This window comes from Panicum virgatum, chromosome 9N (assembly GCF_016808335.1).
Source record: "Panicum virgatum strain AP13 chromosome 9N, P.virgatum_v5, whole genome shotgun sequence".
Lineage (NCBI taxonomy): Eukaryota > Viridiplantae > Streptophyta > Magnoliopsida > Poales > Poaceae > Panicum > Panicum virgatum.
The window spans coordinates 59,537,658-59,555,478 of NC_053153.1; the positions used below are offsets into that span (position 1 = coordinate 59,537,658).

General features: G+C 48.2%; 1 protein-coding gene, 1 long non-coding RNA gene and 1 pseudogene across 2 annotated transcripts; 1 reads left to right on the forward strand and 2 right to left on the reverse strand.

Moving 5' to 3' along the window:
* Positions 1–5,989: 5,989 nt before the first annotated feature.
* Positions 5,990–7,146, reverse strand: LOC120691650. The gene is made up of 2 exons (XR_005682341.1): positions 6,424–7,146; positions 5,990–6,318 (listed from the first exon to the last, which is right to left on the reverse strand). It is a non-coding gene; the product is annotated as an uncharacterized LOC120691650 (long non-coding RNA).
* Positions 7,147–10,886: 3,740 nt separating this feature from the next.
* LOC120689189 lies at positions 10,887–12,124 on the reverse strand (annotated as a pseudogene).
* A 2,253-nt stretch (positions 12,125–14,377) lies between these two features.
* Positions 14,378–17,688, forward strand: LOC120691614. The gene is made up of 9 exons (XM_039974754.1): positions 14,378–14,711; positions 15,269–15,355; positions 15,438–15,496; positions 15,784–15,879; positions 16,086–16,166; positions 16,360–16,422; positions 16,508–16,681; positions 16,980–17,075; positions 17,247–17,688. The coding sequence occupies exons 1-9, from the start codon at positions 14,525–14,527 to the stop codon at positions 17,325–17,327; spliced, it is 924 nt and encodes a 307-aa protein (XP_039830688.1). The 5' UTR covers positions 14,378–14,524; the 3' UTR covers positions 17,328–17,688.
* The last annotated feature ends 133 nt before the right edge of the window (positions 17,689–17,821 follow it).

Below are 17,821 nucleotides of genomic sequence, written 5' to 3' on the forward strand. Positions count from 1 at the left end.
ATCCTCAGGATCCACCTACATTTCATGGAATAAGATGACGGAAACAGTCCCCCAAGGAGTCCAGGTGCCTATGTGTTTTTGCGAATCCTTGTGCAAACTAATAAAATCAAGGGTTTTGGGGGGCGACTTTGGCGAGAGATTCTTCATGTGCGAGAATTACGAGTACGACCCGCCCAAGCATTACGGCAAGGACCGAGCAAAGGTACTACAAAACACTATTAGAGTTTGTCACTTTCAGATCTAGTAACGACTTCTAACATGATTTGGGGAAAGACTCCATCGCCTCTATGTGATTTCGTGCAGTGGTTAGACACCGAGCAATCTCAGCAGGATAAGGACCACGTGGAGCGTCAAGCAAGGTGGGCTGCACAAAGGTGGCAACAAATGCTGCATGAAGAACAGATGGAGGAGAAGCGCAAGAAAAACCAGGAAGAGATTCAGAAGAGGATTGCAGAAGTGGAAAGTCAGAAGGCAGAGGAACGTGAAGCTCATAGGGAGAGGAAGCGAGAGAGGGCCCGCCGTGCTAAGGAAGCAGGGTCTGAAGCTATTAGGAAGGGAAAATATCTCCGGTGCACTCAGTAAAGCACCACCATATAATCCCGGCATTTTACATTTCCTAAGGCATGTTAGGTTTACTCACAACACGAGGTTATCGTGTTGCACATGCCATGTTTTTCATTGTTCAAGTACCTAGTAGTACAAACGCCTTATGCTTCTGCTCTGTAATCGTAGCATTGTTTACAAAATTGTATTGCAAACCAAAAATTTATGATTCGTAACTACCCTTCTATTTTCAGTACACTTTCCAGTTTTTCCAGTGAGATATGAATTTTGAGTTACCACTCTCTTCTGTATTCTTGGATTGTTCTTCCAGCCATCATATATATAATCAGGGAGCGTACAGTGGAAACTCTATTAAATGCATGCACACTTATCATCTTGTACAAGCGGAGTCTTTGATTTTTCTTTTCATAATTCTTCAAGGAGGGTTGAAAAGTACAGAACAACTCTAAGGAATATTAATTACATAAACTTTTCCTTTTGCTACCGAAGGAACTTTCCTTCAGATGATGATGCCTTTCTCCTTTACGGATGTTCTTATCTTGATTTTCTTTTCTGCAATCCCATCTGGTCAACCAGTAACAGACCATCAAGCAAAACACAGAACAATTGAAATAAAGCTTTGAAAATATTGATAGAAACATCAGAAATTATCACATACAGGTCGGAATACATATTACATGCTACACATTTAGAACTACAACCAAGAAATGTTACTACACAAATACCTTCGTAATATTACATGCTACAATTTGGTCCAAATACATATCCATATATAACGAAATGTAATTATCACATACAGGTCGGAATACATATCCATACATCTGGTTCAAATACATATGCACACATAACGAAATCTAGACGCGACGGGCTCCAAAATCCGGAGGCAATCCATCGGTGGGATTTCCAGAAGGTCCAACCTCAGTACCAGCATTATCTTCTTGTATTTTAGGGCACTTCTTGTAAATGTGACCATCTGCTCCACACAGGTTGCATCTTTTTTTCTTCTTTCCTGCCTCAGACTTATCTATTCCGTTACGGATACGAAGTGTCTGCCGTCGACCTACCCCTCTCCTAGCATCTGGATTGGGAATGTACATTGGAGAGATATTTGGTGTAGTGAATGATCCCAGACTGCCTATGACATATATCTCATGGCCCCAAGTGTGCACAACGGTTTCTTTTCTGTAATATTGTGAAACAAAAACCTCAGGATCCAACCCAGATTCTGAACATGCCGCAATGACATGGGAGCATGGTAAATGAAGAAGCTGTGGTTTCTTGCATCTGCAAAAAACCTTGCCTTCCGGCGTTATCAAGCAATCCTGAACGACCCTTTGTCTGCGGACACCCTGCCCTGTCCTGTCCTTGCATGAAACCTCAAACATTTGATCATTTGTGCCCATGGAGACCACTATGTGATATTGAGCCTTTTCAATCTTTTCTTTCATGTAGCTAGTGACCCTATTACAAAAAATCACACCTGGATCATTAAGTAAGACAGCAGCTGTCTGGTACCGCTTTCTAAAGTACCTTGTGCATCCGTATATGATGAATTCAACTATGCCAACAAGAGGAAATCCACGAACATGACGCATTACCATATTGTAACACTCTGCGTGGTTGGTTGTCTCGATCCCATATCGACGACCACCAGTGTCGTATAGAATTGACCACTTCTCCTTAGGTGCATCCTTAATCCACTGTGTGAAAGGTCCGCCGCCGGAACGTCTCCGGCTGGAGGTTGGGGCCTGTTCCTTTAGCAGCTCGGCGCACATGTTATCTAGCACCTGCTACAATGCATCAAACTTCCGCTGCTGATTCTGAGTGCACAATCTCTTAAACAAATTCATAAGTTCCTTATTCTTGAAGCGCTCATAAAAGTTTGCACCCATATGTCTTATGCACCACCTACTCACAACATCTGGCCATAGCGGAGGCTGTCCTCGACTTCCTTCATATAGTTGCCTTACTGCTGCTAGAATACCAACATGTCTGTCACTGATAAGGCAAACATCAGGCCTTCCTTCAACAACGTGAATCTTCACACGTTCAAGGAACCAGTACCAGCTCTCTGTGTTCTCATTCTCAACAAAAGCAAAGGCGATGGGAACCACCTGCTTGTTGCAATCAACTCCAATCGCTGTCAGTATTATCCCCTTATATCTTCCTGTCAAGAATGTGCCGTCAATACATAGAACAGGAACACAATACATAAATGCCCTCACACATGCACCAAGGCAGAAGAAAGCACGAAGCAGAAACCCAGGTCCCCCATCTAAACTCGGTACAATGTAGGTATCAGCCGCGCTTTCAGGATTTCTCTGCACAATTGCTGACAGCATGTGAGGCAAGTTATCATATGATGCCTCATATGTGCCAAATCTCATCTCAAACACTTTTTGTTTTGCCCGCCAAGCCTTTGCATAGCTGATTTTGTATTGAAAACGGTCGTCGATGTCCCTAATTATCAATTTTGGCTCATAATCAATTTTGTCCAGAATCACCCCATACATCTTCTTGGCAACGAAAGTGAATGTTATGTTATGGTGAGTTTGAGCAACATCAGTTAATCTATATGTATGTGGTGTAACAATTGAACACTCCCAGTATGTCTTGTACTTGCCCTTGTAGGCATGTACTCGCCATGTACAATCGCCATTGACACACTTCACCTCATATTCTTTGCTGCTAGACTTCACAACTCTGAATTCCTTCCTCAACGATATAGCTCAAAGCTTCACAGCATCTTTCACAGCTTCAATGCTAGGATACTTTGCCCCCTGCACAACCTCATTCTCTCTGTATTCGTACTCATTACTCCTAATATCCTGTATCACAAGATTTCCAAAACCGTTGCCTCTCCATTCACCTAGCAACGGGTAGTCCTCATCGTCTGATGAGTCCCCACATTCTTCCATCATTCGAGCCTCTTGGTCTTCATTCTGTACATCTTCCACAATTTCAGGTATCCGCTCACCCTCATCAGCTAAACCTTGCGGCTCAGGTTGAATGACATGCACGTTCTGATCTTCTTTTTCTCCTACCTGATCAGCTATACCTTGTGGCTCAGGTTCTGTGACATGCATATTCTGATCTTTATTTTCTTGTTCCACTGCTTGGTTCATATGAGATGATGTACTTGTTGATCCTTCACCGAAATGGGCTGCCTTCTGGTGAATCTGAATTAGCATTGCAAGAGGCCACCCACGGTCAAGAGCTGCTTGCATGTAAGTCCGCCATTCTTCGGTGTTTGCTATAAGCATCAACTCACAGAAATCCCCTTCAGTTCCCCAATTTGTCACAGTCTGAACGGTTAGGAAATGAGTCTTTGGATTCACATTGAATATCTCGTGAAGCCATTTGCGTATGGAACCAAAACTTCTCTCTAAGGGTTTATCTATTTCGCACTCTCTTTGTTCAAAAGCTGATAGATCTACTCCATATGCATCATGAGAAATATATCTGTCACCATAATGAACTTGAAAACGAAGCTTGCTCGACATATCTGGACACAGAATCATGATATCAAATTGATTGCTAATCTACTGTTTCAACAAAAATAATTGCTCGACATATCTGGACACACAATCATACTATTTGTAAAGCGTAGAAGAATTTTGGTTACCTGCAGTCGCCGGCTCGAAAATCCGGCCGGGCTTCGCCTCTCTTCCTCCCACTCTCTTTTTTCTTGGTTTCTGGAATTGTAGTGATGCAAATGAAGGGTGGGGGGACCAGCCAACCCTTATATAAGGGGGGGGGGGGCCGGCCGCCCAGCTGCCGGTCGGCCAGGGGGGCCGGCCGCCCCGCTGCCGGGCGACCGGCCCCATGGACCTGTCTGCAATTTTTTTTCTTCTTTTTTTTGCGGAAAAGCCCCTGCCGTCCGGCAGCAGGGCGGCCGGGGTATATTTCTGTAATTTTCCAAATCGAAAATATATTTTTTGTAAAAAACAGAAATAAAAAAAAATTGCAAGAAACAACTTGGTCTTGAAGGAGTAGAAGTGGCAGTTGTTAATTTGTTATCCTTAATTAAAGTATTATTATGACCCCGAGAAACAACTTGGCCTTGAGATAAGAGCGAGATTTGAATGCATGCGTCCCACCATCTCACCATTAAAAAAAGATGATGTTATTTTAGCTCAGAAACTTGATCACGTTGCTTGTCCTCGACTGATTTGAAAGTAGCCCCTGGTCATATATCCTTTTTCACGTGATAATAAATGTTATTTGACTATAACCATATAACATATTCGAATATGAACTCTTATATTTCTATACTCATGTCCATCTCGAATTAAATTATTAGTCGTTTTGACTTTTGTAGATATACTAGCATAGTGCCCATGCATCTACATAATATCATCGATAAAGTAATATCATCTCATTCACTCAGTGTACATGCCATATTGTGGTCATGCGAGTTATTGATTGTCCCGGGAAGATTCTGGTCGATTTGTCTGGGTTCTAATTAGGATTTCAATTGATTTGTGGGTTGCAGTTAGGAGTCCGATTGATGAAAAGCTAGTCCGATTCGCATGCGGGATGAACTAAGACCCACCTGTCAATGACACAAGACAGAACAAACCAAAAATTTATATTTATATCTAAATGCATATATAGCGTAATTTATAAACCTAAAAAAATAAAATAATTAATAACAATTCGGTATGGAGGGTACCACCTGTCAGCGTAATGGGAACGGGGACCCCATAACCCCAGACTAATGCGCGATTAAGGAGGTGGGGACCCACCAGCTGCGTCAGCCGGCGACGTCAGCCGAGTGCAGCGACGGGCCCTCACCCGGAACAACTACCCGCAGAGGTGGGCACCCACATGGAGCGGGCCGGGCCCGACCCGGCACGTGAAGCCCGGGAAGGATGTTTCCTTCCCCTCGAAGACATCCGCCTGATAAAAATATCTTTACCAGGCGGTTACAGCGCCCAGTCACCGGGCTCGGTGCAGAGCCCGAGGGGTGCGCGGCTTCCCCGTAAGAACATCGTGATTACGGGGATGTCGTGCGCTCAGACGATAAGAAGATATGCGACGGATAGCTTATCCCAGAGCTACCCGTCTATAGATGGCCATTCGGGCTGCCCGGCCCGGCCCTAGCACGAGGCCGGCCCGGCCCTAGCACGAGGCCGGCCCGGCCCTAGCACGAGGCCGGCCTGGCCCGTTCTTAGCCGTGTCGTGCCTGGCCCGGCCCAATATCAAGTCGGGCCGTGCCGTGCCAGCCCACGGGCTCTACCAGCGGCCCAAGCACGGGCCCGCGGGCCTGTTTCGTGCCGGACCAGCCTGCTGGAGCCCGGCACTACAGCCCAGGCCGGGCCGCCCGAAGCCCATAGTTCAAAATACATCTCACCCTACTCCAAATTTAACAAGCAATTAAAAAAAGTCACAGATCACAGCCAGCCACACACAGAGACACATATAGCAAAATATCACTTAACTGATAAGTGATAACACAATTATAGAGCTGTTTTAACACTTGATCTATGTGATCAAGTGTTGCTGCCTCATTAAAAACCTTCCTAGGTAAAACTCACCCTTGTGAGAAACCCTAGGAAGGGAAAAAGAGTACAGCCCAACTCTATAATTGTTCAAAATTACATCACATTGTTCAAGTTCAGCAGACTCATTAGTACATTACAAATAGAAGATCAAATTGCAAAACACTACTGCTGACTTGGTGATGCTGCTGGCCTCTTGCCTAGGCCCCTTGCCTTCACTTCTCATGACTAGCCATTGGCAGGGACAGACCTAACAAACACAGACAAGAGAAGAATCAATGATCATGATTTATGAAACTGAACAATTCATAATAGCATAATCAAACATGTTCATGTGAACTTGTGAAGTACTTACTCATTTCCAGCAGCCTGCCCTTCAGCATTGTCCTTGATGCCAAACTTTAACTCCAAATCTCGCGTCAACTTCTCGACATCATGCTGCGCCCTTGCATCAGCAGCTTCCCAGTCCTTGACGCAGGTCAAGTACTCCACATTATGAGGCGCTAAGCATCGTCGACGCTCCTCGATCACCCTGCCAGTGAGACTAAAGCAAGATTCCGAAGAGACAGTAGAAACTGGAACAGACATAACATCTTTTGCTAGTATGGACAGAATGGGATATGTCAGTTTGTGCTCATGCCACCAAATTATTATGTCAAAATCATCATCAAAGCATGTGACAGTGTCGCTGTCCAAGTAGGAAGCCAACTCTGAAACAAGAGGCACAGATACAGCAGGAGAAGATGTTGATGCAAGAGCAGGAGAAGAGGGACTTGTACCAGCAGCTCCATATATCTTACCCCAAGCATTTTTTTCTTACCAGATGATCCTGATATGTTGGAGGGCCTCTGCAACCTAACTGCACCATACTTGTTTTCATACTTGTTATACAGTTTGTACAGATCAGCTCTTACCTCAGTGAAGTAATTAGAATAATCAACACCAACATCATGAGAAAGAACCTGGAGGACATTATGAAATCCTCTCATCTTGGCCCTTGGATCCAAAACAAAAGCAAAGGAATACAAAAGAGGGATGTTTTGCCAATACTTGAGGAACTTCAGTTTCATAGGAGTCAGAATGCTGAGCAAAGGATCAGTCTCTCTGGCCTGCAAATCACAAGCAATTTCAAGGATATGATGCAGCATCAGAGGACTAGTTGGATAATAAACACCAGACAAAGCAACAGTTGATTCATAAAAAATTCCAAGAAACTCCATGATTTTCTCAGCAACAGCCCAATGACCTTCACTGAGTAGTGGCTCACCATTAACCAAACCATAATTAGCAGCAATAAAGGTCGAGAAAGTGCCCTTGTATGGTATGAGATGCTTGAGCATGAGATAGGTAGAGTTCCATCTCACATCCATATCCAAACCAAACTTGCGAGGTTTAACCCCCTTAACAATGCAATAGTTATGAAATTCACCGATGCGTTGGTTAGAAGAGTTCAAATAAGATATTGCAGTTCTAAAAGCCTCAAGATAAGACTTGATCCTTTTCAAATCAGATTTGACAATGAGATTTATAATGTGACATGCACATCGCTGGTGCAAGAGTCCACGCAATGCATTGTCATTTTCTCTGTTAACATTGTCAAGTGGTGCAGGATCAGGACCAAGATAACCAACAAACTTAGGAATGAGCTTTGACATAGCTCTGGAATTAGAAGAAGCATTATCAAGGGTCACAACAAAGATTTTATCCGTCAAACCAAACTCATGAACAACAGATTCAACACGTTCAGCAATGTTAACACCATTATGTGAGCAATCAATGAGCCTAAGCCCAATGACTCTCTTCTCTAACTCCCAATCAGCAGAAACAAAATGAGCAACCACACTAAGATAGTCTTCCTTAGCATTGCCCGACCAAATGTCAGAAGTGAGGCAAACAGATGTAACAGAACGCAAGCTATCAATTAGAGAAGTACGACGCTCAAGAAAGTATTTTTCCAAATCTCTAGTAGTGGTCTGTCTAGAGACTCTAGAAAAACAAGGATTGTGAGCACGCTGAATGTACTCTTCAAATGCTTCTTCATAACCAAAACCAAGAGGCAAATCAAATCTAGAAATCAACCGGCACAGCTCTCTCCGAGCAACATCGGGTTTGTATTGCCAACCAGTGACTGAACCATCACCATTGAACTGGATGCGGGACTGCACTAAAGCAGCATGCTTAGCTTTCTTGACGCATTGCGCCTGGTGACGGAGCAGATGTCCAGTACCAGAAACAGATCGAGCAGACAGAACATGATTACAGTGGCGGCACTTGGCAGCGATTCGTACCTGCTTGCCAGAGGGCAAGGTCTCAAAGATCGGCTCGAAGTCGTTCCAGGCACCAGACCTGGCACGCTTCAGCACGATGTTGTTGGCAGTAGAAGCAGTAGGCGTTGAGGCCGGCGTCTGAGTCGCCGACGCGCCGACGCCATCACCTCCAGCACCAGCGCCGGCATCATCAGGGGCATCGACATTGATCGGAGCAACACCGCTACCGAACAATGCCTCAGCGCCGGCTGTCAGGTCGTCGTCGTCGTCCGTGGGCAGCCCACATGCCCTGAGGTCATCGTTGACGGTGTACTCCTCCATGTCGTCCATCACGACGGCCTCAGGGTGCAGCCCACCTTCGCATTAACCCTCGGCGGCTCCGTTCCTCAACGGCCGGCAGCCCCGAGTGCACGGGACCAGCACAAGAGACAAGACGGAGATGAAAGACGAGGGTTAGGGTAGGGAAAAGAATGGAGATGGAAGATGAGGGTTAGGGTTAGGGTTACGGAATAGAGTACCTGCGCAGCCGGAGCCCAGAGCCGTAGAGAGAAGAGACAACGACGGCGAGACGGCAAAGACTACTACGAACTCCGGCCAGGATTGGAGCGAGCCAGCGAGGTGCGTAGGAGCACGAGATCTGCTCACCGGAGCGACGGAACCGAAGATCTACTCATAGGAGACAGAAGGGAAGACGAGAAGCCGGCGGTGGAAGCGGGTGCGGCCGTGCGGGTCGCCGCTCGCCGGCCGGAATGGCGGAGGCGGCCAGGCGGAGGCGCAATCTCTTGCGGTCGCGGAGCGACGGCGGGAGCCAGGCGACGGGGGGCGCGATCGCGCGAGGGAATGGGGGCTAGGGTTACGGGCGGGGGGAGCCGCGGGCGGGCGGAGTTATATACTCCCTGCCCTGGTGCCCCCTCCCCTGGCCAGCTGGGCTGGGCCGGCCGCGCCCGACGCCCCGACGGTCGGAGTTAGCGGGCCACTACTGGGCCGGCCTGCTAACTCCGTGCCGGGCCGTGCCGGCCCACGGGCGGGGGTGCCGGCCCAGGCACGGGCACGAAATGGACCGGGCCGGGCCGGGTTTGGGCCGGGCCAAAAAAATGGGCTTCCGGGCGGGCCACCGGGTCGCGGGCTGCATGGCCAACTATATACCCGTCCCATCAACTTGAAGATGGACGGTGGCCAGGGCCCACCACCGTTTACCGCGTAAAAACCATGGCAACCCTAGCCATCTCCCCGAGGGTGACCAGGGTCACCCCGGATCAGGAGGGTCCACGGGGCAACCTTGGAACCGCCACGTGGTCGCCTCAGACCGCCTCGGGTGCCTCCCCGGAACACCCAGGGGCACGAGGGCCCGCCAAACGACCTCGGATCACCTGGGACGCAGGGGTCCACCCACCAGTGTCTACAGCCACCCCGGGACACCCCGGGACGCCCCGAGGTCACCCCGGAACGCCTCTGACACCAGTGGGCCCTCCAAAGCCTACTACAACGAGCCCGACAAGCCGCCTACCCGCTTGACGGGGGCAGGGCAGCATGGGAGATGGCTCCCACCATGCAAAGGGGGGGTTCACACGAGTTAGAGAAGAAAAGAGAAGGCAGTTGTAGCCTATAAATAGCAAGATACTAGAACATGTAAAGGGACGTCTCTTTCGGTACCTAACTGATAAATTCCGGGCTTGGCCTCTCCAACTCGGGATCAGAAAAGAACCAATCACAACACAGAGGACGTAGGGTAGTACGCCTCCGGACGGACCGAACCTGTCTAAAAACCATCGTTTCAACTCGCTTCCATAAAGGAGATTCTTGCATGATTTACACCCCTGGCCGAATCTCTAAACGAAGGTTCTCTCCAATCTCTGCTAGCGGTACTCACCAACCGTCACCACCATTTTCAAATACATTGTTGGAGTCACGGCGTGGACAAAGCACGTCTCTGACCACCCGAGATTATTCAACATGTAAACTTGCAAGTCTATGACACACGATGCAACAAATAACTGGATTTACAACATACACACATGTCGTAATAATTAATTGGTATGAGATTTGGAAAAAATCTATATCACCCCCTCAACTATGGAGGGTGGACTATATAACCCCCAACCTATAAAACGGTATATATTACCTTCTGAACTTTCTAAAACCGGTCAAATTACCCCCTAAAACAGTCTTGATAAATCATAGTAAATCGCAAAAAAATCATAAAATAGAAAATCCAATTGTGTTAGACTCCAAATGAGTAGATCTACACAGTGAACATGTAATACGATATGCTTTAGTATTTTTTTTATTATAGCTCTAGAACTATGCTTTTCTTCATAGCTGTAAAAAAATATACTGAAGCATACCATATTATATATTCACTGTGTAGCTCTACTCATTTGGAGTCCAACACAATTGGATTTTTTTATTTTATGATTTTTCTGTGATTTAATATGATTTTTCAAAACTATTTTAGGGGATAATTTAATTCGTTTTGAAAAGTTCGGGGGTGATATAGACGTTTCATAAGTTGGGGGTTATGTAGTCTACTCCTAAAAGTTGAGGGGATGATATAGACTTTTCCAGATTTCGTTATCTCAAGGCTGTCGAGGAACTTTGCCCCTTGGACCAGTTTTCTCAGGTGTTGCCCCTTGGACCAGTGCTCTCAGGTGGCCTTCGGAGAAGTCGAGCCTCTCCAGGGACCTGTACCGCGGCTCATCCCCCTTGTGCAGGAGCTCCGGCAGCGGCGCCCCCCCCCCCCCCCCCCCCCCCCCCCGCGTCCAGGAAGGCGTCCTGGAACACCAAGACGGTGGTCCGGCTCCTCTCGGCGTGCGGGATGACCCTGTGCTCGGCGCTCCCGTAGGCGCCGTTGGAGAGAACCTCCAGGACGTCGCCGACGTTGACGACCAGGGCGCCCGGCAGCGGGCGCACGGGGAACCACCTGCCGCGCCTCCTGACCTGTAGGCCCGGCGTGTCGTCGGCGTGCAGCAGCAACGTCAGGCCGAACTCGTCCGTGCGCGGCGTCATGCCCAGCACGTCCTCCGGGCGCCGGCACGGCGGGTAGCGGTGGACGCCCGCGCACTGCCTGCAGTTGCCGCCGAAGAAGGCGCCCAGGAGCGCCTCCGGGGCGACCACGAGGTCGGCCGCCATGAAGCCCAGCAGCCGCCTCGCGAGGCTCGCCATCTCCTCGGAGTACCTGTCGAGCGCGTGCCTGCAACGCAATGGATCATCCGAGATGGATTGAATTGAAGGAGCGTACGTACGTGTCGACTGGAACAGTACGTAATTAAGCCTGTCTGAGGCCCGCCGCCGGCGCCTGACCTGAACGCCGGCGGGTTCGTCGGCCAGAACTCCATTTTCCTGGCTTGGACTGGCTGCGTGTCGCCGAGGATGAGGCACTCCGCCCAGTCCAGCTTGTCGCTTGCAGCGGCGTTGAAGTGGTGGCCGAACCCCTCGGGCCCGCCTTCTCGTTCTGCCACCTCATTCTTGCTCTCCAGCGGCAGGCTGAAGAACTGCGCCGTGCTGTCCTGCATCTGCTGGATCACGGCCTCGTCGACCCCATGGTTGGTGACCTGGAAGAAACCCCAGTCTCCGACGCCGACAGCTCGGGGTCAAGGAGGTTCGCCATGTCCACGACGGGCAGCTCGTAGGCCTCGTCGTCGTCCTCTCCGGCGACGGCGCCGGCCCGGGCCTCGTCGCCGGTCCGGATGAACCTCTCGGGAATCTCGACGGAGTCGGGGAAGGCCGTCGCCGCGGCGCGCCCGTGACCTTGTCCCGGCTAATGAGCTTGTTGTAGTCAGCGGGCTCCATAGTTTGAGAGGTGAGAGGCAGCGAGAGAGCAAGCGGTGATCGAGGAATAACTGAACAAGGCAGCAAGGTGGCTCTTAATTATAACTATTGTCCGATCCCTATTGAAAATAAGAGTAAAATGCACGGCCAGCTTTTAAACTTGGCAGCAGGTGTCAGCCAGGTCCATAAACTCTCAAAATACATATCTAGATCCCTAAACTTGTTAATTGGTTCATGTGGGGTCCAAATCACCGTTACCCATATCAAATCACCAGCGTGTTAAGCTGACTGGACATCTAACATGTGGGGCCCACATGTCAGGTGCACCTCCCTCCTCCCAACCATGCTGTCGGACGAACTTCGACATCCGCTCCGCCCAGCGAGCGCGCCGCTCCTCACACCGGCAAGATCCGTCGTCTGCTCCACCCCCACGCGAACGCAGGAACCACAGCTCCGCTGCCGATGGGCATGCGGGAGTTGCCGCAAGCATGCTCCGCCACCACTCCATGCCCCGACGACCATGCACCACCACCACCGGAGAGGCACCTCGGAGATGCGCCACCGCTCCATGAGCTCGGGCCCGTCCGGGGCCGCGTGGCGGTGGAGCTCGGCCGCGGCGGCTCCCACGAGCCCTTCCAAGATGGAGCAGCGGGAGGGCTCGCCTGCGGCGGCTCCCGCGCGTCCGTTTGTGGCGTAGTGGCGGTGGAGCACGCCCACGACGGCTCCTGCACGCCAATCCTGGGCCGAGCCGCAGCAGAGCTCGCCCATCCAGGGCGGAGCACGCCCGCGGCGGCTCCCGTGCACCCGTCTAGGTGGAACGGCGGTGGAGCTCGTCCACCGTTGCTCGGTCCCTCGTCTGCGCAAGGCCACCACCGCCGGAGATGCACGTCATCGCTCCATGAGCCATACCGGAGCCGCTCCACCCTCAATCGAGCCTCTTCCCCCTTCAATCCTGACGCCGCACCACTGAAACACCACCGCGCCTACCACGCCGCCGACATGCGCCCGTCGCGGGTTGCCCCTGCGCAAGACTGCGCCACGCCTCTGCGCACGCCGGCGCTATCAGGTTGCCCTGGACGCGGGCAAGGTCCGGTGTGCCGACGGCTGGACGCGCGCCGGCGGGAAGCGCGCCGCCGCTGTGAAAGGTTGAGGAAGGAAGGAGGTGCATCTGACATGTGGGCCCCACATGTCAGGTGCCCAGTCAGTTTGACACGCTGGCAGTTAACATGAGAAACGGTGATTTGGACCCCACGTGAACCTTAACAAGTTTAGGGATCTAGATGTGCATTTTAAGAGTTTAATAACTTGGATGACACCTGCTGCAAGTTTAGGAGCCGGCCGTGCGTTTCACTCTGAAAATAATGTTGTCCGATCGCGGAAGTCTGCTGTCTCTAGCGGCGTTGACTTTGGCGATCCCGTATTGGCTTAGGTGTAGCAGCCGGGGCCACAAAGTGATAGTCAAAGTCTCCACGACAACGACGCAACGAGCTTGCTCGTGTGAACCACGAGGGTCTTGTCCCAGTGGCGGAGCTGGCGGATCTCCACGCTTATTGAGCCACTTATCTAAGCGTCTCAGCAAACCATACTAGAATCCACATGCCTGTAGTTTACGAAAGCAAAGGATAAAATTTCATAAATTTAGCTGATTGGGGACAATAAAATTGATAAAATATGACGCTGTACAAAATGAGTACTCCCTTCGTTCTAAATTATAGATTGTTTGATTTTTTTATCCCAAATTTGACAACTAGTATTATTCAAAAAAATTGTGCAAAATATCACTTCTTTTGTTATGGCTTGCTTTATCAATACAAGTTCTGCAAGACTGACTTAAATTTGACAATATCTTTATATTTTTTTTAAATAAGATGAGTGATCAAACTTGATGCAAAAAAAACAACCGCTCTATAATTTGGAACGGATGAAGTACATAACAAAAGATAATTGGATCCATCTGCATCACTTATATATTCATCGATTCCTTCATCTCCCCCTGAACCTACAAATACAGGTTGGACAATTCAAATAAACTAGCAGGAATAACCCCACGCAACGCGGTCTAGCTGACTCAAAATACATGAATCTGATCACAAGAAGAATCCCTAAGCACTGGAGGCTTTGGAATCACCAAGTAAATGCAGCAATAGCCTCGGGCCCATATCCCCCCTACGGGTCAACTGAGCAGCTGGTTGGGCCCCCAACTTGGATGCGGCCTGCGCCGAGACGGCCCATAATAAGGGCTAGGCAACAAGAAGTGTGGCAGCCATCCGGCATTCCGTCCAAGCGTTCGTTATCCCGCTCTTGCAGCGGGCGACCCCACGGTCCCGCACGCGAAATCCGCCGGACAGCGCGGGCGCAGCGCAGGCGAAAGCAACCCTGTTCAGCGCGGCGGGGCGCCGGCTCACGGCTCACGAGGCTCCAATGCCCCCGCCTCCCCTGCTCCCGCGCCTTTCCCCAACGCCGCCGCCGGCGCTTCGCGCCAGGAACAGGGGCACCGGCGCCCTGCCTTCCCCGGGAGGACGAGGAAGGCAGGCACTTCTCGCCGTCGCCCGGGCCAGGGGCAAGGACGAGGCCAGCTTCACCGACCGCATCCTCGACTACATCGAGGGTATGTGCACTGTGCGGAATGATGCCAGCTCCGTATTGGGACATTCTTATTTGGAAGCTGATTGGCTGATGAGGTTGTATGTAATCAAGAACCAATGGCCGTCTTGTGGTAGCTGAAAGGACCCTTTCCCCCCTGAATCAGCATAGTTGGATTTTAAATTATTGGAGAGAAATGTGTTTTAATTCTTTGGTCAGTTAGTCAGTAGCGATGACTGAAGAATCAGTTTTCATAGTTGTTTATCCAATTGATCCTGATTACATTATAAGTGGCTCTATACAGTCCAGAATTGAAAGCCTAATCCATTTGCTTAAGTATTGATAACCAAGGGATTAAGGGTTTGCTTCCATGGCTAACACATTTTGCCCAAGTGCGGTTAGACGTGTATTTTTTTCTGGTGAAAAGAAAATGCTCGCCACAACTTGGGGGGCCACGTGCCAGCACCATACATGACAAGAAAGTTACCCCATGCCACAAGTCAAAACTTCAATAACTCTAATATGGCAAAGTGTGCCAGCCAACCAAGTAGACCCTGAGTTGTGCATTTCAAATCGTTCTAGGGGGACCAAAGTTAAGGAGATGGTATGGAGCACCCGATTTGCTTCCCAAGGATGGGGGTGCCGAGGATGAGGAGGCTGAGTCTCCAGGTACATATAGAACATATCCTGTAAACGTAATCTCCTTGGTAGCCATTGCTCTTATTTGCTGGCAGATTTGGGGTGACAACAGATATTGAGGAGCCTCGGGATGCTGTGCTAGTCACAGATGGCGACAGTGAGATTGGACAGGTTTCCTTTTATCCCCATGTTTCTCTTTTACTTCTGCTGCAGGAGTACGATTGCACCGATGTTTAGAAGTGTAATCCTGAAATTCGTCTCTCATCATTTTCTTTTCCCTAGTAATCAGAGCTGCACACTATATTCTAGTAAAATTAATCCAGACTGACACACCCAGTTGTTTGAATGGGAAATCCTTAAGGCTAACATGTTTCAATTCATTCAACAAAAACTGAACTTTTACTAGTATATCTTTGCTAAAATGCACCCCAATTCAAGTTTGTTTCCTTATATTTCAGATGGTGATACTGGCACTAATCCTGAAAAGGGCTAGAGTAAAAGCACTTGTTAAGGACAAACGATCCACTGAAGAAGCTTTTGGAACTTATGTGGAGGTGATACTTTGGTGCTCTGACTGTATTTGAACATTCTATATGTTTCTCATTTATTTTAACTTACTGCTTTACTATCATCTTTTAGAGATGAAAGTAACTATATAAGAAAAAAATACATATATTTTTTATTGTGCTATCTTGTAGTACCTTTTTCTAATAAATGTAATGAATATCATCCAAATAAACACCTTTTTGTTTACTTGTAGTGCATGGTTGGTGACATGGAAGATAAGTCCTTCACAAAGAAAGCACTAAGGGGCGTTCGTGCTGTAATTTCTCCAGCCGATGTATGTTAGAACTTGCTGATTCTAAAATTTATGGGTCAATCTGACCAAATAGTATTTACCGTAATCTTAAGCAAGACACTGTCATGTGTAAGTTAGTTATGTGCTTATGTGAGAACATATTATCTAGTAGCACGTATGAAGTGCCATTCCTCTTCCCTTTCACGGTTTACTTTTGAACTTGATATTTCTACAGGATGGTTTCTTCTCTGAACCGATAGACCTCAAGGGTGTCGAACATATCATTCTGCTCTCACAGGTTTACAATTTTCTTGTAATTCCTTGGTATCCAGCTGACTCTAGTATCAGGATTTTGCCCCTATGAGATCTTGATAAGAGTGCAGCTGGCTGTCTACAGAAACAGTGGTGGTTTGCAAGCTATTATGAACAGCAAACTGAAGAAGCTAGCAGAGAGGGATGAAGAAGTGGTTATGGCATCTGGCATCCCATCTACAATAATCAGGACTGGTTCTCTCCAAAGCACCCCTGGTGGTGAGAGAGGTTTTGATTTCACTGAGGTATCAATGTGAAAACCCAGCTTACCTCCAGTGCATGTTAACCATCGTGCAGTTCTTTTGTAGCATTCTGTAGTTGCTTGCAGTTGCACTGTCATGTAATATCGTAATGAACAGGGCACATTAAGACAGTAGTGCATTGATAGATGTCTGTAATTTGCTTGTGTCAAATTGAATATCATACATGCATTTCTATTGTTGGGAATTGGAAAGGAATATTATCATCTTGGAATGCCTATAATGCACCTTGTTGTGATGTGTCACTTTATTGTCTCTCTGATGTGGTGCTTGATATATGAAGGGCGGAGCAGCCAAGGGAAGAATAAGCAAAGAGGATGCTGCTACCATATGTGTGGAAGCTCTTGAAGGCATACCCCGAAAGACACTCATTTTTGAGGTACGCAACTACTCCTAGGTCAATGGTCTTGAGATTGTGGTCATGACTGGCATTCGTTGTTTTTAAGGAACCTTTGTTCTTTATATTGACAACAGAACAAAAAACGACTGTGCATATCTTTTGTGTTCTGGAAAGATCATTTTCCAGCTTATTCCATTGACCATTGTGCAGGTTGCAAATGGTGATGAGAAGGTGGCAGACTGGAAAGCATGGTTTGCAGAGCAAATAAAAAAAGATGAAGAGATTCAGTAAAAACATCAAATTAGAAGTGTTTTTCATCTGTTGAACTGTAAGAAAGGAAAATAGAAAAGAACCCAAAAAAGGGATTTGAAAAGTCAGAAGGGAAAGAGCTAAATCTGGCAATTTTAATCATATATCTGAAGAAACAAAAGTGCGTGAGACGTGGAGGCACATCTACCTTGGGGCTTGCAAGGCTGCAAGGAGGCTATGCACTTCTGCAGTGTAGGTGGTCTGAAGCTTTGATCCCATGCTGGAAATCAATACATTATCTTGTACTATAAAACCGCATTTTAAATTGCGCTACAATTTTAAAGCCATTGTTTCTAATATTCATCCACGAGTATTTAATAAATATCTAGCGTTTCTGCTATTATTTGTTGGTCAACTTGGAGATTATTAAGCCATCAAGATTATGACTCTAGCGCAAGAGAAGTCAATGTCGCATGGTACTTGATTTCTGCCGAACCTTTTTTTTAACGATTGAAAAAAATAAAGCATTATACTCC